This window comes from Anomaloglossus baeobatrachus, chromosome 9 (genome assembly GCF_048569485.1).
Source record: "Anomaloglossus baeobatrachus isolate aAnoBae1 chromosome 9, aAnoBae1.hap1, whole genome shotgun sequence".
Taxonomy (NCBI): Eukaryota; Metazoa; Chordata; class Amphibia; order Anura; family Aromobatidae; genus Anomaloglossus; species Anomaloglossus baeobatrachus.
The window spans coordinates 17,724,418-17,752,039 of NC_134361.1; the positions used below are offsets into that span (position 1 = coordinate 17,724,418).

Here is a 27,622-nt window from a genome sequence, read left to right on the forward strand (position 1 = left end):
CCATGGTCTGAGATACCGGTCTGGACTGCAAGGCTTCTAGTATCTTAGCCATAGTCTCAGAAAGTCTATCAGTAAAAACTGCAAACTCCGTCCCCGTCACCTGGACAGTGTTAGCAGGTGGTTCCCCCTGGGCCACCCTTAGCAGAGGCTCCGGCTGAGTAAGTGCCACAGGGGCCGAGCATTGCACACAATGAGGGTCAGTGGAACCTGCCGGTAGTATAGCCGTACATGCGGCGCAGGCAGCATAGTAAGCCTGTGCTTTGGCACCCTTGCTTTTTGCGGACGACATGCTGTTGTCTCCTCTGAGCAATCCAGGAGGGTAAATAGCCAAAAATCAACCGTGCACCATACAGTGTAAAGTATAGCCTATAATCATATAATCTATATGTACACTTCTGCACTAGTGGGGCCAGCACCTCAGGTGCTGCTTACCGCCCGCTCAAAGCGGTTGTGTGGTCACCAGAATCCCTGCCTGGGTCTCCCAGAGCTTGTCTCCCCTCTCCAGCGTCAGAAGAGCTGACAGGAATGGCTGCCGGCGTCCTGAGGAGAGGAGGGGGCCGTGGGCGTGCCCTAAAAAGTGCGGGAATCTGGTGCCCCACTGTGCACAGTGAGGGGGGTGGAGTATGCAAAGCATGTTCCAGCCCTCAGTGCTGACGTCCGTACAGCGTCCCGCCCTTCCCCTGACTGGCAGGCCTGGGGGCGGGAAAAGTGTGAGACTAGGCCGCAAAAGCCGGGGACTAAAGTTATAAGCGCGGCCGGCGTATAAGCGCGGTCGGCGCGGTAGTCCCCGGCGTACTAACACTCCCAGCCGCGCTGCAGTGTGAAATGGCAGCGCGCGGTCAGCGCGGTAGTCCCCAGTAAACTAACACACCCAGCCACGCTGCAGTGTGTGATGGCACAAGCGCGGTCAGCGCTGCGGTCCCCGGCGCACTAACACACCCAGCAATGCTGGAGTGTTTCTGTGCGCGGTCCCCACGGGGACACAGAGTACCTCAAAGTAGCAGGGCCTTGTCCCTGACGATACTTGGCTCCTTGTCCAGCAGAGTCCCCAGGGGCTGTGGATGGAGCACGGTCTCAGTGCCTGGAGACCGATTAGGATCCCACTTCACCCAGAGCCCTAAAGGGATGGGGAAGGAAAACAGCATGTGGGCTCCAGCCTCCGTACCCGCAATGGATACCTCAACCTTAACAACACCGCCGACAAGAGTGGGGTGAGAAGGAAGCATGCTGGGGGCCCTGTTATGGGCCCTCTTTTCTTCCATCCGACATAGTCAGCAGCTGCTGCTGACTAAGCTGTGGAGCTATGCGTGGATGTCTGCCTCCTTCGCACAAAGCATGAAAACTAAAACTGAGGAACCCGTGATGCACGGGGGGTGTATAGGCAGAAGGGGAGGGGCTTTACACTTTTAAGTGTAATACTTTGTGTGGCCTCCGGAGGCAGAAGCTATACACCCAATTGTCTGGGTCTCCCAATGGAGCGACAAAGAAAAGCATCAATACATCACCAAGTATTGTAGCATCACTTCCCAACCGGAGGGGATTTGGTCAGTGAGAAGGAAAATACTTTGGTATCTGCATCACAGAAGGAGTGTGTCCACTAGTGCCTCCTGGAAAGATTCCCCTTATCTCTCCTACCACCATTGTTAATAGGCGGATTCTGGTCCCTAAAGACATATGGGGACCGGCATCTGGGCAGATATCCAGGACCAATCGCGGTTTTGTTTTTTTTTTGTTTTTTTTTAATAAAAACCCTGCTAGACCCGCCGGTCCCAGTTATCTGCGAGTCCGCTCTGCACTAGTTATGGGCTCTTTCAGACGTCAATGCAATAAAGAATATTTGGAAACAAAAAGTAACTTTATAGAGTCTGGAGAAAGCCTGTAAATGAGAGAAGAGTCACCGGATCTTAGTAAAAAGTAATTTATTTTCTGCGCGGTTTCTACAAAAGCCGTTCTACAATCCACAAATCTGTACAATTCATAAAACTATTACTATTAACAGCACACGATGAACAACAATGTAAAACCCCCGATGTACTGTGGAGACATTTTTGATTTTTTTTTATCTTATGTTGGGAAGGACACATTGAAGCCAAAAATTTACCAGTGCAGATAAGAAGCTGCGGACGCGATGGTTGCCCCTCACACGGCCGCATCTGACGATAATGTGGCTGCTGACAATGGATGTAACCTCGCTTTGGAGTGGAAACTCCTCTGGATGGTCCTGATGAAGGAGTGCCCACTCCGAAACGCGTTGAATAAAAATCCCTTTCTAGGATACGTTTTCATTTCTTGTCCATGGCAGATTTTTAACCCTTTACCTCCATTGCCAGCCATTCGGTTTCTCCGAGTCTGCAGCAGCAGTGTTCACGCTCTTCACCTGAGGGTGGGTGTAAGGCATTGCCACTTGAAGAGCAATTCCATTTTCGTTGTTCCCCTTCCACCATACAGCTAAGGCCCTATTGTCTCTCCTGTATTCATAATGGGGCTGTGACTGTACTAACAGGGACGCTGCGAGACAAACGCTTCATACTTTGGTTCCAAGTGGGCATATCCAGCCTTAACGGGGCCTTCTAAGCTTCAATCACACACACCAGTAAAGCTCTCCTGATGACTGACAGACCAGCACTATATCTGCGCTGCTGACCAAACCTGCACGCTGTACGATGCAGAGGGGCCCTGAGGATGCGCAGACCCTCCCAGCTTCAAAGCAGCACTTCTAGGTTTTATAAAGCTTGTAAGCGCTGCACCTCTTACCTAGTAACTATGTTTCCGCTAGCAGCTCCATCTTATCTTGTGGTGGTTAAGTGACTGTAAACCTAAAAGACAGTTTCCCTTTATATCTAAGCATAAAGGGGTTTTGCAGGATGGTCATATTGATGATCTACATTTAGGATGGGTCATCCGTATGTGATTGGGGGTGGTCTGACGCTTTGCACCCCCACATATCAGCTCTATTGGTGGCCAGACGTGTGTAGCGTATAGAGCCAAACATCACAGCTCCCCCCACGGTTTTGTGGCCGCTGCTGGAACCGCAGTCAAACAAACAAATGAGCTGCAGTAACCTAGAAGGGCCACGACACATGTGGCGCTGTGGAGCTCGACTCTGTACATTGTGCACATTTGGTCACCGCTGGAGATGATAACAGCTAATGTGAGGAGGTGCCGAGTGTCCGACCACCACCAACCGAATACTAATGCCCTATCCTAAGGATGGATCATAGATATCAAAGTACTGGGACAACCCCTTTAAGATATTAACTCATCATTTTGCACTGAAAATGACGGTGAGGAAAGTTGGAGATTTATTTTAATGCGATAAGCAATGACTAGGATCCTCCTTAGCAGTCGCCTGGAGGGAGAACACCGGGGATTGGAAGCTATAACACTGGGCCCGCAAAATAAACATGCACCTACAGGACATGTAAAGTGACGACCGCACTGACAGTAGTCTTTTGTAACTGTGTAATGTGACCCCCGGGGGGCGCCGCGTTATCACTGCTCCAGGACGTGGTCCGGGACATTTTTCTTGCGGTACTTTCGCATTGAGGCTGTGTCGAGACAAGAAGCAGATCGGAGCAGGATACCAAACAAGCGGGTCATACGGTGAGCCACCCAGCGGGTCATACAGAGGACCGGTGACGTCTTCACCTCCTGCAAACAAGACAAAATAAAAAGCTGCAGAACAGAATGCCGGTGGCGGCGGAGGAGCCGAGATTACACGTTGTGCCATCTTACTTCTGAAAGCTGAAGTTCCTCCATAGGTCGTTGATGGTGGTCTGCAGTCCGGGCCGGTTCTCGTTGTTTTGGGAAGGTCTCGCTCTGCTGCTCAGACCACTCGCTCTTGCAGGGGCCATTGGTTTCACTTTGGAACCAGAACGTGAATCCAAACCCCTGGGTTTTAGCAATCCGGACACCTGGAATGGATGTAACAAACCGGCTTTACTGAGGAGAGGATTACCGCACAACTGAAACAGTCCCTCGACTGTTGAGGATTTCTGAGTCTTATTTAGCTGGGTTCACACGGTCCTATTCTGATGTGAGTGCATCGGATGCTCTATGTTAGTGGCCCTCGGCTCCGCTCTGCTGCCAGCGTGAGCCGAGTATCATGCGACTGTGACCTGATCCTGCAGCTGCGGAGGAGAGCGCAGGATTAATCTCTCCATCTCCTCCATTATCAGCTGATGCCATTATCACACTGCACTGATATCATCCGAGTGCAATCCGATGCTTCACTCGCACTCAGATTTGTATGGGTGCAGGTGACAGCTCTCGCCGACAATCGCAGCATGCGGAGACTTTTTTCTCATCCAGAATCTGCGCTCCCTCACTAAATAACATTGGTCTGAGTGCAATGTGCGGTTTTCTCGCATTGCACTCGTCTGATTCATACGCTCGTGTCAGTGCACCCTTAAGAGGGGGATTGGGATCAGGTCACACTTTTTTAAGCAGCTGTAAAAGCCGCTCTGCCCCTGCGCACAGACACTGCAGCCGCTCGGTACTGAGCTGCAGACAGGAGCGAGTGATGAGCGGCAACAAGGACTATGTGAGCGCGGCTGCAGTGTCTGTGCGCAGGGACACAGCCGCTGATTGATTCTTCCAATCAAGATATGACCGTATTTCGTGTCCACATTGAGGTGGTGTAATAAAGCCCCCTCATCTGTGTACAAAACACTTTTTCGACTGCTAAACCACCGAAATTTTTACTACAGGTAAGATTATTATACGGGCGAATTCCCCCCACACTTCTGTGGATGTAAATAAACCCGTACACAGCTGCGATAATACAAAATTAAAAAAGCCTAATCTCTGAAGGGTTAAGAGGGAATCAGTCCTCTCTTTTCCTGCAGCGTCCCAGTCCCTTGTGAAGATTCGGTGCGGCGTTACCTTAATCTTGGTGATCGTCTTCGCCCCAGGAAAACCCGTCCGATGCTCCGGAGACAGCTGTAGACTATATTCACAGGGAGATTCCTCCATCTTGTCGAGGTCCTGGGGATTTATCACACGCGGTCAGTGCCGGTGACACAATGATACTGCACACATCACTATTTGGTACAATCTGGAGTTTTCCTCTATCCCATTATTAGAGGAGCGCCGCCCCGGCCCGTGGGTTTCGTCTTACCTCCGAGCCAGAGTCCTCAATGTCGATGGTGGCAGCTTTACTTTTATTTTCGGAGGAGGTTAGGACGGGGCTGGTCCGGTCTCCGCTGCTCCCGCACTTGTCATTTTCCACCCCCGAGTGAGGTTTAGTCCTCTGGAAGCGAGCGAGGGACCGCACGGACGGGGAGAGCAGCTGCGGTTTGGTCAGGCTTCCCGACCAGATAAAACAGTTCCTTGTGTTGTGGAGCGGAGACTTCACGTCACGGGTTTTTGTCTCAGGAGATGGAGTCTGTTTATTGTCGTCTCCTGACGTATCCGTGTTCGGGGATCCTTCACCAGACGCCCCACAATCATCGGGGACTCTCCTCCCAGCTTCTTTGATGCCGTCCACAGAGTCAGACTCTAGGTCAGAAGGTGAGCAGAAAAACCTAAGCGGAAAATAGAAATAATTACATAGACAAACTGTGAGCATTTAATGGAGCCATCGCCCTGAACACGGCGTCTGCAGGGTATCGAGCAGAAGAGCAGACTGATGGATCGCTTGTGGGAGAAGATTCAGCACACGGACAACGTCACACACCTGTGCTTCAGTCTGGACCGCAAACCGGGTCAGGAGAACAGCGGCCGAACACAACAGCCCCATACACACCGGGCGGTCATCACAATCAGGTGAATCATACTCAGACCGTGGAACTGGTATTTAATTAAAGTAATCCCTGTTCATTTTATATGTAGGAGTCCACTGGGCGGAGCCAATCCTTCCATATATACAAGTACAGTGGAACCTTGGATTAAGAGTAACTGGGATTGAGAGCGTTTTGCAAAACAAGCAAAGCTTTTTACAAATGTGTAACTTGGTTTAAGAGCAATGATTTCAAATAAGAGCAAATCCTCACCGTGCACACGTCCGGATCTGTCCTTTCACCGCGCTCTGACCCGCTCTGGAGGTACCTTTGTGTACATATGTACAGTATACCATTGTACAGTACAGTATATACTATATAGCATGTCTATTAATGTGCATTTGTGGATACAGTATTGTACTTTCTTTCTGCAGTGCAGCACATCGCTTGTGCTGTAATCTGCCTGCGCGTTGCTACCCCACATTTGGCTTAGTTCTGCCCGTTATTTTGGGGAGAATATATTTGGGGGGTGTTTTTTGTGTATTGTACAAGCATAAAGGTTGTCCTATTTATGCATCATTTTTTCTCTATAGCACCTCCCGCACACCGACAATTCTATTGGAAGCGGATGTGCAGCGTAATTTGCATTATACGTTTTTTTACTGTACAGTATTTTGTATTAGTGACTGTAATCATTTTATATGAATACAGCACATTGTGTATTACTGTAGTAAGTTTGTATAAATACAGTAAATATTTATCGGTTGTAGAACGAATTGTCTGCGTTTAAATTATTTCTTATGGGAAAATTTGCTTTGATATAAGAGTAATTTGGTTTAAGAGCACAGTCCCGGAACCAATTATGCTGGTAATCCAAGGTTCCACTGTATACATTGACTAGGACCGCCCACTGGACTCCTACATACAACATGAGCAGGGATTACAAAATACAAGTTATGGGGAAATTTTCTCCCACAAATCTATATATACGTTGTCAGCTCCTGCTGTTCTAACACTTCCCGTAAATCAGAATGTATTTTACTGCGGCAGATCCTCTGCCTCTCGGCCTTACATACGTCTCGTTTAATAAATACTTTCCCAAGCTTCTTGTCTTCATGCTTTACCTTCAGAAAATTTGACAAAACAGGTCAGAATACTTAAGGGGGCTTTACACGCTACGATATCGTTAATAATTTATCGTCGGGGGTCACGTTGTTAGTGACGCACATCCGGCGCCATTAACGGTATCGCAGCGTGTGACACTTACCAGTGACCTTCAACGTCCTCCAAAGTGGTGAAAATCGTTCACCATGGAGAGGTCGTCCTGAAATCAAAAATTGTTAATGGTTGTTTATAGATGTTGTTCCTCGTCTCTGCGGCAATGCACATCGCTGTGTGTGACACCGCAGGAGCGAGAAACCTCACCTTACCTGCGTCCCGCCAGCAATGAGGAAGGAAGGAGGTGGGCGGGATGTTATGTCCCGCTCATCTCCGCCCCTCCGCTTTGATTGGCCGGCCGCTTAGTGACATCGCGGTGACGCCGAACGCACCTCCCCCTTGAGGGAGGGATTGTTCGGCAGTCACAGAAACGTCGCCAACCAGGTAAGTGCGTGTGACGCTGACGTAGCGATAGTGTTCGCTGCGGCAGCGATCACACGATATCGCATGCACGACAGGGGCGGGTGCTTTTGCATACGCTATCGCTAGAAATTGCTAGCGATATCGTAGCGTGTAAAGCCCGCTTTACTCTGTGGGGTCTGGGTGTGAAAATCCTGACCGATAAAGCAAAGTGGCAGAAAAGACCAGCAGAGTGCGGCGCTCCTCCGAGACTGGCTCAATAGAAGGAACATGGCATCTGTCTTTGGTCTTGGAGGAGCGCTGCACTGGACTGACCATTTCTACCGCTTCGCTTTAGCGATCAGCACCCCAAAACCACACAGATCAAAAATCCTTCCACATCTCTATTACACATCACGCGCTGTTCTGGGGCCTCAGTCACACACCAAGCTTTAGATCTGTATGATATAAAGGATGTCAAAATAATAAAACATCAGACATCTGGAGCCGCTCATATTACAGCCCGTGTACCTGGAAGACGCGATAGGCACCGTCATGGCAGGTGTGCGGGATGTAACACAAGTCACTTCTGATGTGGAGGCCGCGGCTGTCCCCTTATTACTCCATTTATATTTCCTGACATTAGATATCACATTCCCGACAAGTCTCCACCACATTTCCATTGTAGGGAATAATCCCGATATTGCCGTATAACGCACGCACCGGCTTCTGGTGCCAGGAACAGAGATCGATCCGGACGCTTCGTTCTTCCTTTGGGAAAACACAGCAAATTTATTCCTGGCTTTGGGCTGAGATTCTGCGTCACCTGCGGCATCACCTGAGGGTCGTGCGGCGCTCACGCTCTGGGTCCTCAGCCGCGGTACATTATCTGCACTTTCTGATTTCGTTTTTTTATTCTGAGAAAATGAATACTGACTGAGGAGATCGGACTCGGACGTGCCACCTACAAGACAGACGGGTCCAGAGTTACCATCACGGCTGCGGCAAATAAACCTGCAAAACGTGCAATGCATTGAAGTTTCCTTTAAAGGGAATCTGTTTCCAGCGATGTGTCACTTACAGAGCTGTTTACTATCATTTTGATAAAATCAATGTTTTCTCTGCTGCAGATCTAGAAGTTATACAGACCTCATGAATATGCTGGACTACCTGCAGCACGCCAAGTAGTCCTGTAATGATAATCTCCTACTGATTATACAGTGATTTTATCAAAACTACACTATGCAGCCCAGTAAGTGACATTGCAGGAATCAGGATCTGTCTCTACATTATGCAGCTCTCAGGTTAGGTGGCAAAAACCTGGTCACAGATTCCCATCTATATATATAATTGCCTTAATCTGTCTGTCTTGCTCCAAAATTGTGTCCTTACGGTGACACAAAGCGGATTGGCCGCTGGCCTCGCCATGGCTCCGCCCCCCGCATGGATTGGTCGCTCGCCCTGGCTCCCCCCCACACGGATTGGCCGGCCGCTCGCACAGGCTCCGCCCCCCACACGGATTGGCCTCTCGCCCCTGCACGTATTGGCAACTCGGCCATGCCCCGCCCTCACGCAATGCACGCTTGCTCTGGCCCCGCCCCCCGCACGCATCCCCCGAACTGACACGGAGACACGACTCCCAGGGGAGTACTGTACCCCCGGGAGCCCACACCAGCATACGCCGCCAACCCAGCCGACACAAACCCTCGCATTGCTGTGGTTTGCCGCCGTATGCTGGTGTGGGCTCCCGTGCGAGTGGGGGATGGGATGCGCTGGTAACCATGGTAGCATAGTTACCAGCGCATCAAGGTCCTGCAGCGGCGGAACATCCACACGCACACACATCAGATCACACTTGCTCTCACACACACATCAGATCACACTCGCTCACACACACACACACACACACTCTCACATCACATCGCATCCACACACTCACAGCATCCGGAGATATCGCTTGCTTCTCGGCCAAGATACTGTGCTGCAGTGAGCTTCCAGGACCTGCCGGAGGATCACATGGCCAGAAGCATGTGGTATCTCCGGATGTTGTGAGTGAGCGCATATGTGCAATATCGTCAAAGTGTGTGTGTGTGAGTGTATGCGATCGGGTGGGTGTGAGTGTATGCGATCGGGTGTGTGTGTGTGTGTGTGTGTGTGTATGCGATCGGATCTGTGAGTGTCGGCAGAGGAGCACGGCGTGCTGGAGGAGGCTGGGAGGAGAGAGGCTGATCCTGGGGAAGGCTGGGAGGGGGAGGCTGATGCTGGGGGAGGCTGGGAGGAGAGAGGCTGATCCTGGGGAAGGCTGGGAGGGGGAGGCTGATGTTGGGGGAGGCTGGGAGGGTGTAGGCTGATGCTGGGGGAGGCTGGGAGGAGAGAGGCTGATGCTGGGGGAGGCTGGGAGGAGAGAGGCTGATGCTGGGGGAGGCTGGGAGGAGAGAGGCTGATGCTGGGGGAGGCTGGGAGGAGAGTGGCTGATGCTGGGGGAGGCTGGGAGGAGAGTGGCTGATGCTGGGGGAGGCTGGGAGGAGAGTGGCTGATGCTGGGGGAGGCTGGGAGGAGAGTGGCTGATGCTGGGGGAGGCTGGGAGGAGAGTGGCTGATGCTAGGGGAGGCTGGGAGGAGAGAGGCTGATGCTGGGGGAGGCTGGGAGGAGAGAGGCTGATGCTGGGGGAGGCTGGGAGGAGAGAGGCAGATGCTGGGGGAGGCTGGGAGGAGAGAGGCTGATGCTGGGGGAGGCTGGGAGGAGAGAGGCTGATGCTGGGGGAGGCTGGGAGGAGAGAGGCTGATGCTGGGAGGCGGAGGCTGATGCTGGGGGCAGAGAGGCTGATGCTGGGGGCAGAGAGGCTGATGCTGGGGGCAGAGAGGCTGATGCTGGGGGCAGAGAGGCTGATGCTGGGGGCAGAGAGGCTGATGCTGGGGGCAGAGAGGCTGATGCTGGGGGCAGAGAGGCTGATGCTGGGGGCAGAGAGGCTGATGCTGGGGGCAGAGAGGCTGATGCTGGGGGCAGAGAGGCTGATGCTGGGGGCAGAGAGGCTGATGCTGGTGCAGCATGGGGGATGGAGCACGATGGGGAGTGCGCAGCATGGCGGATGGAGCACGATGGGGGGTGCGCAGCATGGGGGATGGAGCACGATGGGAGGTGCACACCTCCCCCCAACACACACACACACACACACACACACACACACAGCGCAACACACATACAACACCGCTCTCACCCCCCGCCACACCCAGAACATGTACAGCGCCCTACACAAACACTTGGTAACTACACACATTATATATATATATATATATATATATATATATATATATATATATATATATATATATATATATATATATATATATATATATATATATATATATATATATATATATATATATATATATATATATATAACAAAAATCATACATGAACTACACAATACATAAATTCTAGAATACCCGATGCGTAGAATCGGGCCACCTTCTAGTATAATATATACATATGTATTTATTATACACACATATATGTGTGGATAGATATATTTATTATATATACACACATATATATATATGTATATATATATATATATATATATATATATATATATATATATATATATATATATATATATATATTTTTTTTTTCTTCCAACTGTGAAAAGACAGGAACGCTGTGCGCCGCCTCCATCCTGCCAAACTTCGCAGCCCCTGCTCTTATCTTCGGCGCGGTGTGATATCATGTGTGAATCACGCTATAGCAATGAAGTCGTGCTGGGACTACAATAGAGAAGAGGCACGGGGAATTCCGGTAGGCCCGGTGACCTGGTCTGCAGATATGGCCGCTGGACCAGGGTCCTGCGAATGTATCTCTCATCTCTACTCATCTCTGGCCGCACTTTACCTTCATGAGGTCGCTTCACTTGGTTTTTGTTACTGGGCATTATTAACCCCCTGGACTTGGATTTTTCCTCTACTTTTGGTTTCTCCCCACTCGTGGTACTGTGGGTGTAATTCCTCTGCCAGATGCTGCCGGGGTGCATGGTGTTCTGGCTGTTCCAGCTGTGACTGCTCCGCTTAGACAACTAAGAAATATAAAGATAAAAGCAGAAATTCCAAGATAACAGAAAAGCACAAGAATCGATACACCTCAATGTGAAGAAATCATCAGACAGGAGTCACAGGGGGGCCCCAGCGGCCTCAGAGAGGAGTCACGGGGGGGCCCCGGCGGCCTCAGAGAGGAGTCACGGGGGGGCCCCGGCGGCCTCAGAGAGGAGTCACGGGGGGCCCCGGCGGCCTCAGAGAGGAGTCACGGGGGGCCCCGGCGGCCTCAGAGAGGAGTCACGGGGGGGCCCCAGCGGCCTCACAGGGGGGCCCCAGCGGCCTCACAGAGGAGTCACGGGGGGGCCCCAGCGGCCTCAGAGAGGAGTCACGGGGGGGCCCCAGCGGCCTCAGAGAGGAGAGAGGAGTCACAAGGGCTCCAGCGGCCTCAGAGAGGAGTCACAGGGGGGCCCCAGCGGCCTCACAGGGGGGCCCCAGCGGCCTCACAGGGGGGCCCCAGCGGCCTCACAGGGGGGCCCCAGCGGCCTCACAGAGGAGTCACGGGGGGCCAAAGCGGCCTCACAGAGGAGTCACGGGGGGCCAAAGCGGCCTCACAGAGGAGAGAGGAGTCACGGGGGCTCCAGCGGCCTCAGAGAGGAGTCACGGGGGGCCCCAGTGGCCTCAGAGAGGAGACCTGTACTATGGATATGCCATGAATTTTTGTGATGGAAATCACTTTTTATAGGGGAGAGATGACTATAAATGACACGTCTTGGAAGATCACACCTGATCACTGATTTTCATGGTTTCCAAAATTGAAGGTTCCGTTTTCTAGTGATGTAGATATCTGAGCAGCACAGAAAAGTCTTCCCAGTTTAGACATTAGTGAAGTCCCAAACTGAAGAACTCCCCCCGGGCATCATATTGCAATATTACAGTGGCGGCTGCGAGGAGGTGCAATATGTATGAGGAATAATTGGGAGAAAACCATCCAAAGCGTCCTGAATATTACCCATCCCCATAGCGCACGGCCCGGCCTCCACTCCTCTCACCTGTGGGGCGTCGGGGTCGTAGTCGTCCGTTTGTTGCAGTGAGTTGACGTCCACGTTTCCCAGAGCGATCTGATAAGCCACCGAATCCCCCATGTTACTAATGTACGTTAAAGAAATAAGAAAGGAAGACGAGACAATGCACAAAATACAAAGAGTTATCACACGAGACCTGAACCAAGAAAACGCGGTCCCTGCACCAATGTCCTCGTCATACCGGAACCAAGAAGAAACGGGGATTTCTTACCAGTGCATCATGTGCGCGAGACCCCGGCGGGGGCGGGAGGAGCAAGCGCTGAGCTCGATAATGGCGCAACGTGACGGCCTTCATAGTCACAAGCCACAGATTTCTAGCAGAAATATCTACAATTGTCCCATTCACATAAATGGGGTTTGCATAAATCCAGGCACCTGCTACAGAGACTCCATTAACATGTCCAGAGCGGCACAAACTTCTGCAACAAATCTGCTGCCTGTAGAAAGCATTCACAAGAGGCTGCAAAGACGCCCGACCTCCAGGAACCATGTCATCTGCGTCTGGACGGTTAACCCATGCATGACCGGATGATTTTTAACTAGTTTTTCCCATCCCCTTCTTTCAATAACTATTGGGTTTTTTTATTTTTCACATTGACAATGGTTGACATTGCTGCATAATCGTGTTTTTTTCTTGTGAGACAAGTTGTAGCTTTGTAATAATAAGGATACGGGCCAGCGTAGGTTAATTCTTTTGGGTTGATTCCATTCTCATAAGGATTTAGCGGGACCAGTTTTCTTTTTACAGGATCAAAGACCAGCTGATATAGAAACGTGTTGTCAGCGCGAACGAAGCCCTCGATGTAGCCGTCGGGCACGGTGATGCTCGTCTTCAGGTACTGTCCGATCTTCTTAATAACCTAAAAATAATGAAAGTATAAAAATAAAAAAAAAAAAACAAAAAAACCACAAAACATTCAGGACAAGCAAATATCAGCTCTAACAGAAGACCCGGGGCAGACGGCCGAGCGCATACCTGAGTGATGTCCGGATTATTGGCGATTTTCAGCAGTTTACTCGCTTTGGCTAAACCAATGCCATGGATGGACGGCAGGTAGTCGCAGCCAGACAGGATGCACATGTAACGAAACTTCTCCTGTGTGAACACGTCTCCCAGCTGCTTACACATCCCAAATCTGTCCTGATCGATTTCCAGACCATTTCCAAACTTGTCCATTTTCAGGATCACCTGGAGAAGAGAAGTGTTACTGGTATTCCAGACATTAATGATTATCAGGAGTCCACGTGGCAATAACGTGTTGGTTGCTAGCTAAATCTATGACAGTGTAATTATTTATGCGCCCATTGGAGCGCCTGTGAAAGGATCGCGGAGTGCTGATGAGCTGCCAAAACAGCAGAGTCTGCTGATGACCTCCGAGCCGGTCATCACATTTTAGCCATTGTTCAAAAGGAGATTGTGATTTTCGCTATACACAGCAGGGCTGATGCACCGCTATGTATAAGTGATCAGACAATCACAGCTTCAAACCAATGAGGAGAACACTGAGTATATGTGCAAAACATTGAAAAATTTGTTAGGAAAAAAACACAACAAAGGACAGTATTAAAAACAGATTAAAACATCACCATAGAAAAATATCATGGGAAATTCTCAAATCCAATCATTAGGGCAGAGTCGGGTGTTACAGGGCAGATTATAAAGGTTGTATTGAAATACTTAAGATACAAAAAGTGATCAAATACTATATAGTAATAGAATCAGGGTATCAAACAAGGAAAATATAAGAACACTCTGAATATGTCGGCCTAAAGGGAGTCCCAGGGGAGGGATTTTTGACAAAACCTGCACACACCAATTCCCATATATAATAAGGGAAGGTCTTAGTAAGGTGCGGGAAATTAAGGGAATTTTGTTACTTACCGTAAATTCCTTTTCTTCTAGCTCCTATTGGGAGACCCAGACGATTGGGTGTATAGCACTGCCTCCGGAGGCCACACAAAGCATTACACTAAAAAGTGTAAGGCCCCTCCCCTTCTGGCTATACACCCCCAGTGGGATCACTGGCTCACCAGTTTTAGTGCAAAAGCAAGAAGGAGGAAAGCCAAGAACTGGTTTAAACAAATTCACTCCGAAGTAACGTCGGAGAACTGAAAACCGTTCAACATGAACAACATGTGTACCCGAAAAACAACCAAAAATCCCGAAGGACAACAGGGCGGGTGCTGGGTCTCCCAATAGGAGCTAGAAGAAAAGGAATTTACGGTAAGTAACAAAATTCCCTTCTTCTTCGGCGCTCCATTGGGAGACCCAGACGATTGGGACGTCCAAAAGCTGTCCCTGGGTGGGTAAAGAATACCTCATGTTAGAGCTGCGAAGACAGCCCTCCCCTACGGGGAGGCAACTGCCGCCTGCAGGACTCTTCTACCTAGGCTGGCGTCCGCCGAAGCATAGATATGCACCTGATAATGTTTGGTGAAAGTGTGCAGACTCGACCAGGTAGCTGCCTGGCACACCTGTTGAGCCGTAGCCTGGTGACGCAATGCCCAGGACGCACCCACGGCTCTGGTAGAATGGGCCTTCAGCCCTGATGGAACCGGAAGCCCAGCAGAACGGTAGGCCTCAAGAATTGGTTCCTTGATCCATCGAGCCAGGGTGGCCTTAGAAGCCTGCGACCCCTTGCGCTTACCAGCGACAAGGACAAAGAGTGCATCCGAACGGCGCAGGGGCGCCGTGCGGGAAATGTAGATTCTGAGTGCTCGCACCAGATCTAACAAATGTAAATCCTTCTCATACCGATGAACTGCATGAGGACAAAAAGAAGGCAAAGAGATATCCTGATTAAGATGAAAAGAGGATACCACCTTCGGGAGAAACTCCTGAATGGGGCGCAGTACTACCTTGTCCTGGTGGAAGACCAGGAAGGGAGCCTTGGATGACAGCGCTGCTAGCTCAGACACTCTCCGAAGAGATGTGATCGCTACCAGAAAAGACACTTTCTGTGACAGTCTAGAAAGTGAAACCTCCCTCAGAGGCTCGAAGGGCGGTTTCTGGAGGGCAACTAGCACCCTGTTCAGATCCCATGGATCTAACGGTCGCTTGTACGGGGGTACGATATGACAAACCCCCTGCAGGAACGTGCGCACCTTAGAGAGTCGTGCTAGACGCTTCTGAAAAAAGACGGATAGCGCCGAGACTTGCCCTTTAAGGGAGCCGAGCGACAAACCTTTTTCTAACCCAGATTGCAGGAAAGAAAGAAAGGTAGGCAAGGCAAATGGCCAGGGAGACACTCCCTGAGCAGAGCACCAGGATAAGAATATCCTCCACGTTCTGTGGTAGATCTTAGCGGACGTGGGCTTCCTAGCCTGTCTCATGGTGGCAACGACCCCTTGGGATAATCCTGAAGACGCTAGGATCCAGGACTCAATGGCCATGGCCACACAGTCAGGTTCAGGGCCGCGGAATTCCGATGGAAAAACGGCCCTTGGGACAGTAAGTCTGGTCGGTCTGGTAGTGCCCACGGTTGGCCGACCGTGAGATGCCACAGATCCGGATACCACGCCCTCCTTGGCCAGTCTGGGGCGACGAGTATGACGCGGCTGCAGTCGGATCTGATCTTGCGTAGCACTCTGGGCAAGAGTGCCAGAGGTGGAAACACATAAGGGAGCCGGAACTGCGACCAATCTTGCACTAAGGCGTCTGCCGCCAGAGCTCTGTGATCGCGAGACCGTGCCATGAAGGTTGGGACCTTGTTGTTGTGCCGGGACGCCATTAGGTCGACGTCCGGCCTTCCCCAACGGCGACAGATTTCCTGAAACACGTCCGGGTGAAGGGACCATTCCCCTGCGTCCATGCCCTGGCGACTGAGGAAGTCTGCTTCCCAGTTTTCTACGCTGGGGATGTGAACTGCGGATATGGTGGAGGCCGTGGCTTCCACCCACATCAGAATCCGCCGGACTTCCTGGAAGGCTTGCCGACTGCGTGTCCCCCCTTGGTGGTTGATGTATGCCACCGCTGTGGAGTTGTCCGACTGAATTCGGATCTGCTTTCCTTCCAGCCACTGCTGGAAGGCTAGTAGGGCAAGATACACTGCTCTGATCTCCAGAACATTGATTTGAAGGGTGGACTCCTGCTGAGTCCACGTACCCTGAGCCCTGTGGTGGAGAAAAACTGCTCCCCACCCTGACAGACTCGCGTCTGTCGTGGCCACCGCCCAGGACGGTGGTAGGAAGGATCTTCCCTGTGATAATGAGGTGGGAAGAAGCCACCACTGCAGAGAGTCTTTGGCCGTCTGGGAAAGGGAGACTTTCCTGTCCAGGGATGTTGACTTCCCGTCCCATTGGCGGAGAATGTCCCATTGAAGTGGGCGCAGATGAAACTGCGCAAACGGAACCGCCTCCATTGCCGCCACCATCTTCCCGAGGAAGTGCATGAGGCGTCTTAAGGAGTGCGACTGACTTTGAAGGAGAGCCTGCACCCCAGTCTGTAGTGACCTCTGCTTGTCCAGCGGAAGCTTCACTATCGCTGAGAGAGTATGAAACTCCATGCCAAGATACGTTAGTGATTGGGTCGGTGACAGATTTGACTTTGAGAAGTTGATGATCCACCCGAACGTCTGGAGAGTCTCCAGTGCAACATTCAGGCTGAGTTGGCATGCCTCCTGAGAGGGTGCCTTGACAAGTAGATCGTCCAAGTAAGGGATCACAGAGTGTCCCTGAGAGTGCAAGACTGCTACCACTGCCGCCATGACCTTGGTGAACACCCGTGGGGCTGTCGCCAGACCAAATGGCAGAGCTACGAACTGAAGATGGTCGTCTCCTATCACGAAGCGTAGAAAGCGTTGGTGCTCTGTAGCAATCGGCACGTGGAGATAAGCATCTTTGATGTCTATTGATGCTAGGAAATCTCCTTGAGACATTGAGGCAATGACTGAGCGGAGGGATTCCATCCGGAACCGCCTGGCGTTCACATGCTTGTTGAGCAGTTTTAGGTCCAGAACAGGACGGAATGAGCCGTCCTTTTTTGGCACCACAAAGAGATTGGAGTAAAAACCTTGTCCTTGTTCCCGAAGAGGAACAGGGACCACCACTCCTTCTGCTCTTAGAGAATTCACCGCCTGCAGAAGGGCATCTGCTCGGTCGGGATGTGGGGAGGTTCTGAAGAACCGAGGCGGAGGACGAGAACTGAACTCTATCCTGTACCCGTGAGACAAAATGTCTGTTACCCACCGGTCTTTGACCTGTGGCAGCCAAATGTCGCAAAAGCGGGAGAGCCTGCCACCGACCGAGGATGCGGAGGGAGGCGGCCGAAAGTCATGAGGCAGCCGCCTTGGAAGCGGTACCTCCGGTTGCTTTCTTGGGGCGTGAGTGAGCCCGCCAGGAATCAGAGCTCCTTTGCTCTTTCTGAGTCCCTTTGGACGAGGAGAATTGGGGCTTGCCCGAGCCTCGAAAGGACCGAAACTTTGACTGCCACTTCCTCTGTTGAGGTTTGCTTGATCTGGGCTGGGGTAAGGAAGAGTCCTTACCTTTGGACTGTTTAATGATTTCCGCCAATTGCTCACCAAACAGTCTGTCTCCAGATAATGGCAAGCTGGTTAAACATTTTTTAGAAGCAGAATCTGCTTTCCATTCTTTTAACCACAAGGCTCTGCGCAAAACTACAGAGTTGGCGGATGCCATTGCGGTACGGCTCGTAGAGTCCAGTACCGCATTAATAGCGTAGGTCGCAAACGCAGTCATTTGCGTAGTTAAGGACGCCACTTGCGGCACTGCTGGACGTATGAAAGAGTCCACCTGTGCCAAACCAGCTGAAATAGCTTGGAGCGCCCACACGGCCGCGAATGCTGGAGCAAACGACGCGCCAATAGCTTCATAGACAGATTTCAACCAAAGGTCCATCTGTCTGTCATTGGCATCTTTAAGTGAAGCCCCATCCTCCACTGCAACTATGGATCTAGCTGCAAGCCTGGATATTGGAGGGTCCACTTTTGGACACTGGGTCCAGCGTTTGACCACGTCAGGGGGAAAGGGATAACGTGTATCCTTAAGACGTTTGGAAAAACGCTTGTCCGGATAAGCATGGTGTTTCTGGATGGATTCTCTGAAGTCAGAGTGGTCCAGAAAAGTACTCAATTTACGCTTGGGATACAGGAAATGGAATTTCTCCTGCTGGGCAGCTGCCTCCTCTGCTGAAGGGGCTGGGGGAGAAATATCCAACAGCCTATTGATGGCCGCTATAAGGTCATTTACCATGGCGTCACCATCTGGCGTATCCAAATTGAGTGCGGTGTCAGGACTAGACTCCTGATCACCCACCTCTGTCTCATCATATAGAGACCCTTCTTGCTGAGACCCTGACCCGCGTGATGACGTGGAGGGTCTCTCCCAGCGAGCTCGCTTAGGCGGCCTGGGACTGTCATCGGAGTCAGAGCCCTCAGCCTGTGATGCCTGGGACCCCCTTGAAGTACGGATTAGTTCCAACTGAGGGGGACCGGGGAACATAGGCACAGCAGTGTCCATGGTCTGAGCAACTGGCCTGGACTGCAAGGTCTCCAGGATTTTTGTCATAGTCACAGACATTTTATCAGCAAAGACTGCAAATTCTGTCCCCGTCACCGGGGCAGGGTTCACAAGCGTCTCTGCCTGGGCTACCACCACCATAGGCTCTGGCTGACGAAGTGCCACTGGGACTGAACATTGCACACAATGAGAGTCGTTGGAGCCTGCTGGTAGATTAGCCCCACATGCTGTACAAGCAGTGTATACAGCCCGTGCCTTGGCACCCTTGCGTTTTGTGGATGACATGTTGTTGTCTTCCCAGAGCAATATAGGGTATACAGCCAAGAAGCGACCGTACAGTGCAGTATATATATATATATATATCTGGTACAGGAAAAAGTACACCAATACACACTGTGGCACTAGTGGGGCCAGCACTAATGTGCTGCTTACCGCCCGCTAAACGCGGGTGTGTGGTCGCCAGAAATCCCTAGTCTGGGTCTCCCAGAGCCTGTGTCCGTCCTCCAGCCAGACTGCATGCAGGAATGGCTGCCGGCGTCCTGTGGAGGGGGGGGCGGGCCCTGGGCGTGCTCAGACCAAAAGCGGGAAACCTGCGTCCCACTGTGCCTAGTGAGAGGGCTGGAGCATGTAAATAAGGCTCCAGCCCTCGGCGCTGAGTAATCGTACAGCGTCTCTCCCCTTCCCTGATTGACAGGGAGGGGGCGGGAACGAAGCGGAGCTAGGCCGCAAAAGCCGGGGACTAAATTTATAAGCGCCGCCGCCGTAAAAGCGCGGTCGGCGCTAAGTCCCCGGCGCACTACAAGTCCCAGCCGCGCCGCCGCTCCGAGAGTGGCCGGCGCGGTAGTTCCCAGCACATGAAGTCACACAGCTAAGCTGCTGTGACTCAAACCCCAGCGTACAGCGCAACTGTCCCCGGCGCACTAACACACCCAGCAAGTCTGGTGTGTGCGTGCCCGCCTGTACGGGGACACAGAGTACCTGAAAGTTGCAGGGCCTTGTCCCTGAACGGTACACCGCTCCGTATCCATCAGGTTCACTGGGTCTGTGGATGGAGCCCGGCCTCAGGGCTTGGGGGCCGGTAAGATCCCACTTCCACAGAGCCCCTCAGGGGGATGGGGAAGGAAAGCAGCATGTGGGCTCCAGCCTCCGTACCCGCAATGGGTACCTCAACCTTACAAACCACAAGTGGGGTAAGAAGGGAGCATGCTGGGGGCCCTATATGGGCCCTCTTTTCTTCCATCCGACATAGTCAGCAGCTACTGCTGACTAAACAGTGGAGCTATGCGTGGATGTCTGACCTCCTTCGCACAAAGCAGAAAACTGGTGAGCCAGTGATCCCACTGGGGGTGTATAGCCAGAAGGGGAGGGGCCTTACACTTTTTAGTGTAATGCTTTGTGTGGCCTCCGGAGGCAGTGCTATACACCCAATCGTCTGGGTCTCCCAATGGAGCGCCGAAGAAAAACCTAACTTAACACATATACCGCAATCACATGAGTGTCACAGATGTGTAGTAGGCAGGAGGGTATACCGAGGCTATAAACATAAATATACCTCAAGTAAAAAAGTGCAGAGACCGTAGAAGGTCAGCTCCCTCACACCTGGAACTCCCCAGACAAGAACCTGGTCTTCATCGACGCGCGTTTCGCACGGTATGGCTGCTTTTTCAAGATGGGGAGGCACAAGGCCAGTGTGTAATAGCCGGGATTATAGATACCTCCCTTTAGTGTAAAATAACGTTCAGCTATGGCAGCGTTTATAGCCTCGGTATAACCTCATGCCTACTACACATCTGTGACACTCATGTGATTGCGGTATATTATTTAAGTTAGGTTTATTTCCAGCACCTTACTAAGACCTTCCCTTATGATAATATATGGGAATTGGTGTAAGCAGGTCTTGTCAATAATCCCTTCCCCTGGGACTCACACTTTAGGCAGACATATTCAGTGTTCTTATATTTTTCTTGTTTGATACCCTGATTCTATTACTATATAGTATTTGATCACTTTTTGTATCTTAAGTATTTCAATACAACTTTTATAATCTACCTTGTAACACCTGACTCTGCCCTAATGATTGGATTTGTGAATTCCATAGTATAGCAGTAGCAAGAGCAGATACCCAAAGGGTTAGAGTGTGAAATAGCAGGGTAAAATATTTTACCCTGCTATTTCACACTCTAACCCTTTGGGTATCTGCTCTTGCTAATATTTTACCCTGCTATTTCACACTCTAACCCTTTGGGTATCTGCTCTTGCTAATATTTTACCCTGCTATTTCACTCTCACGATTTGTGAATTCCCCATGATATTTTTCTATGGTGATGTTTTAATCTGTTTTTAATACTGTCCTTTATTGTGGTTTTTCCTAATGAATCTTTCAATGTTTTGCACATATACTCAGTGTTCTCCTCATTGGTTTAATGTTGTCTGTGAGTATTGCTGCCGGAGATTTTGGCTCATCGAGGCCACTCTCAGTCTAACCTTTAATGGTTCATATGTTGAGATTTTTGTTAGTCACAGCTTCAAGTTGGATGATCGGACGTGTACAGACATTAAGCACTCTCACCGTTTTGCAACCAAAAGCGAGAAGGTCGGAGTCCTCGGTAATGATCGCCTGAGCAAAGCCGTTTTTATTCAGATAGGCCAACTGGGAATCTGCCTCATAGGGAGCGACGATACAGTCAATGCCTTCAGAGCGCGCCGCCTACCACAGCGAGAGAACCAGAAATCAGAACCAACGGGTCACGTACAGCGCAGGAAGATACCACAAAATTTGATTTTCTTTTTTATGTTGGTGTGGGTGGAGGAAAAACTACACAGAACGCCCTCCTCCCTCCCCGATCCAAATGGTGCAGCGCTTGCTCGGCTGTACTTGGCGCATGCGTGGTCACTTCTTCTGCGAATGCAGCCGCTGCACCAGTTGGATTCGGAAAATTGGCAAACCCCTGATGTGAAGATGGTTGTAGATCTGGAAGGTGGGGGCCACATCTACTAAACAGGGGGGGGCTTATTCTGCTGTCCTGGGACGACCTCCACACCTTTCCCTGCAATGTAAAGCATGAAGACCAACGATCCCACACCGCGGCGCTCGGCTCCAGCACTCACTTGGATGACGGCGTGAGCCATCGCTGATGTGATATTGACGGCTCGTGAAAAGCAGTCTCTGGCCTCGGACAGCTTGCCTTCTCGCAGGAGCTGCTTCCCCTTTTGCAGGTTCAGCTGCCGCTTTCTGTAAGGAGGATATTATTAGGTTTCCTGTAAAAGCAGCAAAATAATAAAAACACAGGCAAAATATCTCTGCAAGAGCAGTCACGATATTTATAAGGTCCAATAAGAACATAATACAGAGTGGATCTGCAGGTGACGATATTCTCCACGTAAACGGTGAGGGACCCCAGATGGCACTGACATAACCAGAGCCGGGTATAGGGTCTCCCCATCTCGGGGGTCACTCACTCCCGCCTGCTCTTCTCCACGTCTTTCTTTGAGGGTAAAGTGCATCCATCAAACACCAGAATGGGCCGGACCCCGTGTGACTGCAGCATGTGAACCAACTTCATGCAGTAGGTGACATATCTGAAATAAAGGACACTGTTATTGGGACGAGTCCACACAGGACGGATTCACTGCAAACAATTTCAGTAGCAAGTTGTGTATCCAACACCTGATTGTGCAAAATAACGACAACCCGCGCACTCATCACCAGTGCGGTCCTCCAGGTGCCCATCACCTGAGCATGGTAGTGCCCGCTCATCACTAGTTACAAGTACCGAGCACCCGAGCATGGTAGTGCCCGCTCATCACTAGTTACCAGTACTGAGCACCCAAGCATGGTAGTGCCCGCTCATCACTAGTTACCAGTACTGAGCACCTGAGCATGGTAGTGCCCGCTCATCACTAGTTACCAGTACTGAGCACCTGAGCATGGTAGTGCCCGCTCATCACTAGTTACAAGTACCGACTACCCGAGCATGGTAGTGCCCGCTCATCACTAGTTACCAGTACTGAGCACCCAAGCATGGTAGTGCCCGCTCATCACTAGTTACCAGTACTGAGCACCCGAGCATGGTAGTGCCCGCTCATCACTAGTTACCAGTACTGACCACCCGAGCATGGTAGTGCCCGCTCATCACTAGTTACCAGTACTGACCACCCGAGCATGGTAGTGCCCGCTCATCACTAGTTACAAGTACCGACTACCTGAGCATGGTAGTGTCCGCTCATCACTAGTTACCAGTACTGAGCACCCGAGCATGGTAGTGCCCGCTGATCACTAGTAACGAGTACTGAGCACCCGAGCATGGTAGTGCCCGCTCATCACTAGTTACGAGTACTGAGTATGGTAGTGCTCGCTCATCACTATTCATTACCAATCACTAAGCTCAGCAGCTTGAGCCGTCTACATTAATATCACTGCTGAGCCCAGTGATTGGCTGCAGCGGTGATGTTCTGTATATTTGTGCACCGGATGGTTCTCCTCATCTATCTTGGCCCTGTGTTGAGGACAGACTTACTGATCGGTTGGTTCGCCTTTGGCTAGTTTCTCAGAGCAGGCGAATGCTCCTTTATGGAGCCAGCAGTAGGTGTCCACGGCCACCGTCTGACCCTTGTACTTCTTCACATTGATGGGCTCCGAGGCTTCTTTAAGGAACTGTAGTAGCCCCTGAATTCCCATATTTGCACTGGGTCTCAGCAGAGGCCAATGACAACTTCTTGGCGGTCCTGTAAAATAAAAGCAAAGAAGCAATGGATACAAAAAGCGATGGCGATTAGTCCAGATGACCACGATGTTAGCGCCACCCGATGAATGACCAACTCTGCAAATATGGCAGCTGATGAGAATGTGCAGAGGTGTACACTGGGGCGGACGGGCTGGAGACCCAGGAATCAGTCCAGCTATTGGGGTCCCAGCACAGGACCGGAGGGCGGGTGGAGGTCAAAACCAAAGCATTTCTTCTGGAAATGTTCCGTATTTGGGGAGTTTTTCCATTTTTTGAAGATAATTTTTTGCAGCTTTCTGATGAGAGCGCATTTTCTTTTCTCCGCACCAGACATTTTTCAAGTCCCTCATAATATACAGGCCGTGTGAGCAGCGCAGTAGTTATTGGGCACGTTGTGCACGCAACGTCTTTAAAACGCTGGAGGAGCCCACAAGATTCTACTAGTAGAAGCAACATCATGAAAACCCGGCTGTCTATTCCCCGCAGCAGTTTCCTCGCTGTCATTTCTTGTGACGGTTAGTTACGTCCTCGCCGACGTCTTTTCATCTATTAGGCCTTGTGCGCACTGGAAAACGAAATTTTCTTAAAAAAATTCCGCAGGGTCTGAAAGATTACCGCACCCGCGGTAAAAAAAACGCAGCAAACCGCACCCGAAAACTGCATGCGGTTTGCCGCGTGCGGGTTGGTACATGTGTTTTAATGCATTCAATGCAATAAAGCACTTTTCTTTTTTTTTTTTTTTTTTTTAAAGCAAAGTGTCATTTCCTTCTGAGATAGATAAATAGACAGATAGAAGAATAGATAGAAAGATAGATAGATAGAGTCCCTGTGAGCACACGCTGCATTTCTCCCGGCGGTAGTGAGTTCACATTACCGGCCGTGGGAAATGCCCTGTGGTTACCTCTGCTGTCTCGCTGCGAGGCTGCATTCAGCGCTGTGTGTCAGTCGCGGCTGGATGCAAGCATCGCAGGACGTGGATTACGCCAGAGCTGTGTGTTTCGGGGGGTTAATAAAGGGGTGAAACAAGTTTTTTTTTGTGTTTTATTTAAAATAAAGGATTTTTCGTGGTGTGTGTTTTTTCACTTTACTTACGGGTTGATCATGTCAGCTGTCTCATAGACGCTGCCATGATCAAGCCTGGACTTAGTGGCGGCGATCCGCTGTCATTTAACTCATTATTACCTGGATAGCCACCGCATCACGGCATCTGGAAGAGCCAAGGACACTCCGGGACTGTCACATAATGGATGCGACAGTCCCGGGGCAGCTGCGGCTGATATTCTCGGCTGCGGGAGGTGGGAGGGAGGCAGGGGGCATTAATCCTGCCCATCGCCCTCCCCAGCCTGAGTATACCGGGCCGCCGCTGTGTGTTTACCTTGGCTGGATGGTAAAAATACAGTGGAGCACACGTGTTTTTTTTTTTCTATATGTCTGTTTGCTTTCTATGTGTATTCTATATGTCTGTGTGTGAGTGCGATGTGTGTTGTGTGTGTTGTGTGTGTTGTGTGTGTTGTGTGTGGTGTGTGTGGTGTGTGTGGTGTGTGTGGTGTGTGTGGTGTGTGTGGTGTGTGTGATGTGTGTGATGTGTGTGATGTGTGTGATGTGTGTGATGTGTGTGATGTGTGTGATGTGTGTGATGTGTGTGTTTACTCTCTGCTCCGCTTCCTCTTCCTGTAATGACATCACTTCCCTGCAAACTGCAGGCAGCGATGTACATTACCGGAGATAAACCGCGAAATACTGGAGGGAATAATGCAGGAAAACGCAGTGAACCGCACAGAATTTGCTGCCTGCGTCATTCCCTGCGGGATTTCACGATTCCATTGCAGTCAATGGAGTGAAATCCCGCAGCGACGTGCGGAAAAGAAGTGACATGCAATTGTTTTTGCTGCGGGAATCCCACAGCAAAACATGCGGCTGTCAAATTCCGCTTAGTGCGCACAGCATTTTTTTTCCCATACGATTTGCTGGTGATTCACTGCAGAGATGTTATGAACATAAAAAGCGGCGAAACATGCAGCAAAACCGCAGGAAACCCACGGGAAAAACCGGCAAGTGCGCACAGGGCCTAAATCTTCCAAATGAAGTCACTGAACAGCGAGCAGGTCACATGATTAGCAAAGACTGAACGTCAGCTCCGGGAGGACGGTTTCTTACATCGCTCTGCGTTTTGCTCTTTTTATGCAGCGCTTTCTCATGCAAACACACACACGTAAACGTCGTAAAGCGCCATGGAATAAATGGCGCTATAATTATTAATAGTAATAATAATAATGCAGAATCCACCTGATAAAAAGCCGTCATGTGCCGGCGCCCAAACAACGGTAATGCTTAGGAAGGGTCTTTCCAGAGGTGTTTGAGTAGAGCCACAAAAAAAAACAATCCCTGTGCACTTTCCCTAATACCCGGAGGCTGCGCACAGGAACTTTTTTTTTTTTTAGTTTCTACTCTAATATCATAATGTGATCGCGGCCGGAGGACATTATCCAGCAGCGCTCGGTGCCGGCGGCTCCCGGGGGTGGTGCGGGACGTTCTCATGTGAAGATGCGGCTTCTAATGACAAGTTCCACATAAGCAAAGAAGAGGAAAGAAAAAAAAAAAAAAAAAAAAAAACACCTCTGTGTGCACAGACCTCAAGCGCTCATTCACATGATGCATTTTGTAGGACGTTCTTAAATCGGGGTTTTTGTCATTTTTCAGGGTAAAAAAAAAACAAAACAGCATTTTACAAATGGCAACAAAACGAGCGCCGTTTGTAGGATCTCATTCACACGACGCATTATTTGTGGCTGGTTTTAATATTTTTCATCTGCAGTGGGTGAATTCTTTCAGTTTTTTGGGTTCTTTTAACTATTTGTTCTCCTGTAGAATCAATGAGACCAAAGCAAAAAAAAAATAATATATATATATATATATATAAAAGTTCAAGCAGATTTGCCACTTTCTGGACCAATCACATGACGGAGGCAGCAAAACGCAAGATGTTGTAAAAATGGTGGATGACAGCCAGATTATCACTGCACCTCCTCCCCCAGGGACCCAGCTGCACTACAAGTCCCAGCACGTCACGTGTCCCGGCAGTGGCTGTACGGGTGACTATGAGGAGACTGCTCTCACCTGTGACTGCGCCGCTCTCCGGTGACCTAAGACGACGTCATCACTATGGAAAGCGCCGCAGACCCGCACCGGCCACTCTGGTACTTTAAACCGTGGCGCGCCCGCAAGCTGGGACGGTCCCCACGTGATCCCAGGGAAGGGGCGGAGCTATGGAACCTCCGGCCGCCATTACTAGTGAGGGAACGGCTCAGCCCCTGGAGCTCAGCGCTAGGACGAACTGCCTTTGCTTTTATTAAGGTTAGAAGAAATATTCGGGGCTGGGCGGGGGTCACTTTCTTTGCCCATAAATCGTAGCATTTACACCAGAATCTCGTCCTGAGCTGTTCCTTCATTCCCTGACAGCAATTAAAGATGGCCGCCGTGCGGGATAGAAGGGGAGGTCACGTGGTGCTAACACGTCACCGGGAAATGTGGCGCGAAAAGTGTGACTGAAAAGAGTAAAAGAAAAATGGCGCCAGAGGAAAATGTGAAGTGATGACAGAGCTGTGAGGTGTCAGGAGGACGGCCCTGATTTATTCATTTACTGAGGAAAGTCATTCAATCATGAAATATACAGAAAAGCAATTAATATATATATATTTTATTTTTTGCATACCATCCTCCCCAATAAAAACAGTATTCTAAAGGAACAAATAATAGATTAAACATACATGATTCCTATAAAGACTAATCTCTGCCACAAGAACATGGCGTATTTTTCAGAAAGGCTTTTTCTATGTGCAATAATTATAAATAATAATAAAAAATCCATACTGACCCAGAGAAATAGGAAAAAAATATTTTTATTTTTACTGTACAGTAAGCGGCTAGAAAAAAAAGGTTAAAAAACTGCTGAAAAATTGCAGGGTTTTTTTTCCCTTTATTTTACCCTTGAAAAAGTTATTACTAAGTTAATCACTAAATTACGTTCAAGGGAA

General features: G+C 50.2%; 1 protein-coding gene across 1 annotated transcript; it reads right to left on the bottom strand.

The window, feature by feature from the left end:
• Positions 1-1,928: 1,928 nt before the first annotated feature.
• On the bottom strand, positions 1,929-26,815 carry EXO1 (exonuclease 1). The gene is made up of 14 exons (XM_075322416.1): positions 26,706-26,815; positions 23,382-23,589; positions 22,324-22,443; positions 21,973-22,096; positions 21,434-21,571; positions 13,364-13,576; positions 13,060-13,247; positions 12,355-12,451; positions 11,166-11,346; positions 8,001-8,241; positions 5,120-5,525; positions 4,885-4,986; positions 3,736-3,914; positions 1,929-3,651 (listed from the first exon to the last, which is right to left on the bottom strand). Exons 2-14 carry the CDS (start codon positions 23,540-23,542, stop codon positions 3,645-3,647), a joined length of 2,157 nt encoding a protein of 718 aa, XP_075178531.1. The 5' UTR covers positions 23,543-23,589; positions 26,706-26,815; the 3' UTR covers positions 1,929-3,644.
• Between the last annotated feature and the right edge of the window lie 807 nt (positions 26,816-27,622).

Coding starts and splice junctions, on each gene's coding strand:
- EXO1 (XM_075322416.1), bottom strand. CDS start 23,542: ATGGGAATTCAGGGGCTACTACAGTTCCTTAAAGAAGCCTCGGAGCCC. Junction 5,526..8,000: donor GTTCCTGGCACCAGAAGCCG/GTGCGTGCGTTA, acceptor TTTTCCGCTTAG/GTTTTTCTGCTCACCTTCTG. Junction 3,915..4,884: donor AGACGATCACCAAGATTAAG/GTAACGCCGCAC, acceptor CATCCATTCCAG/GTGTCCGGATTGCTAAAACC.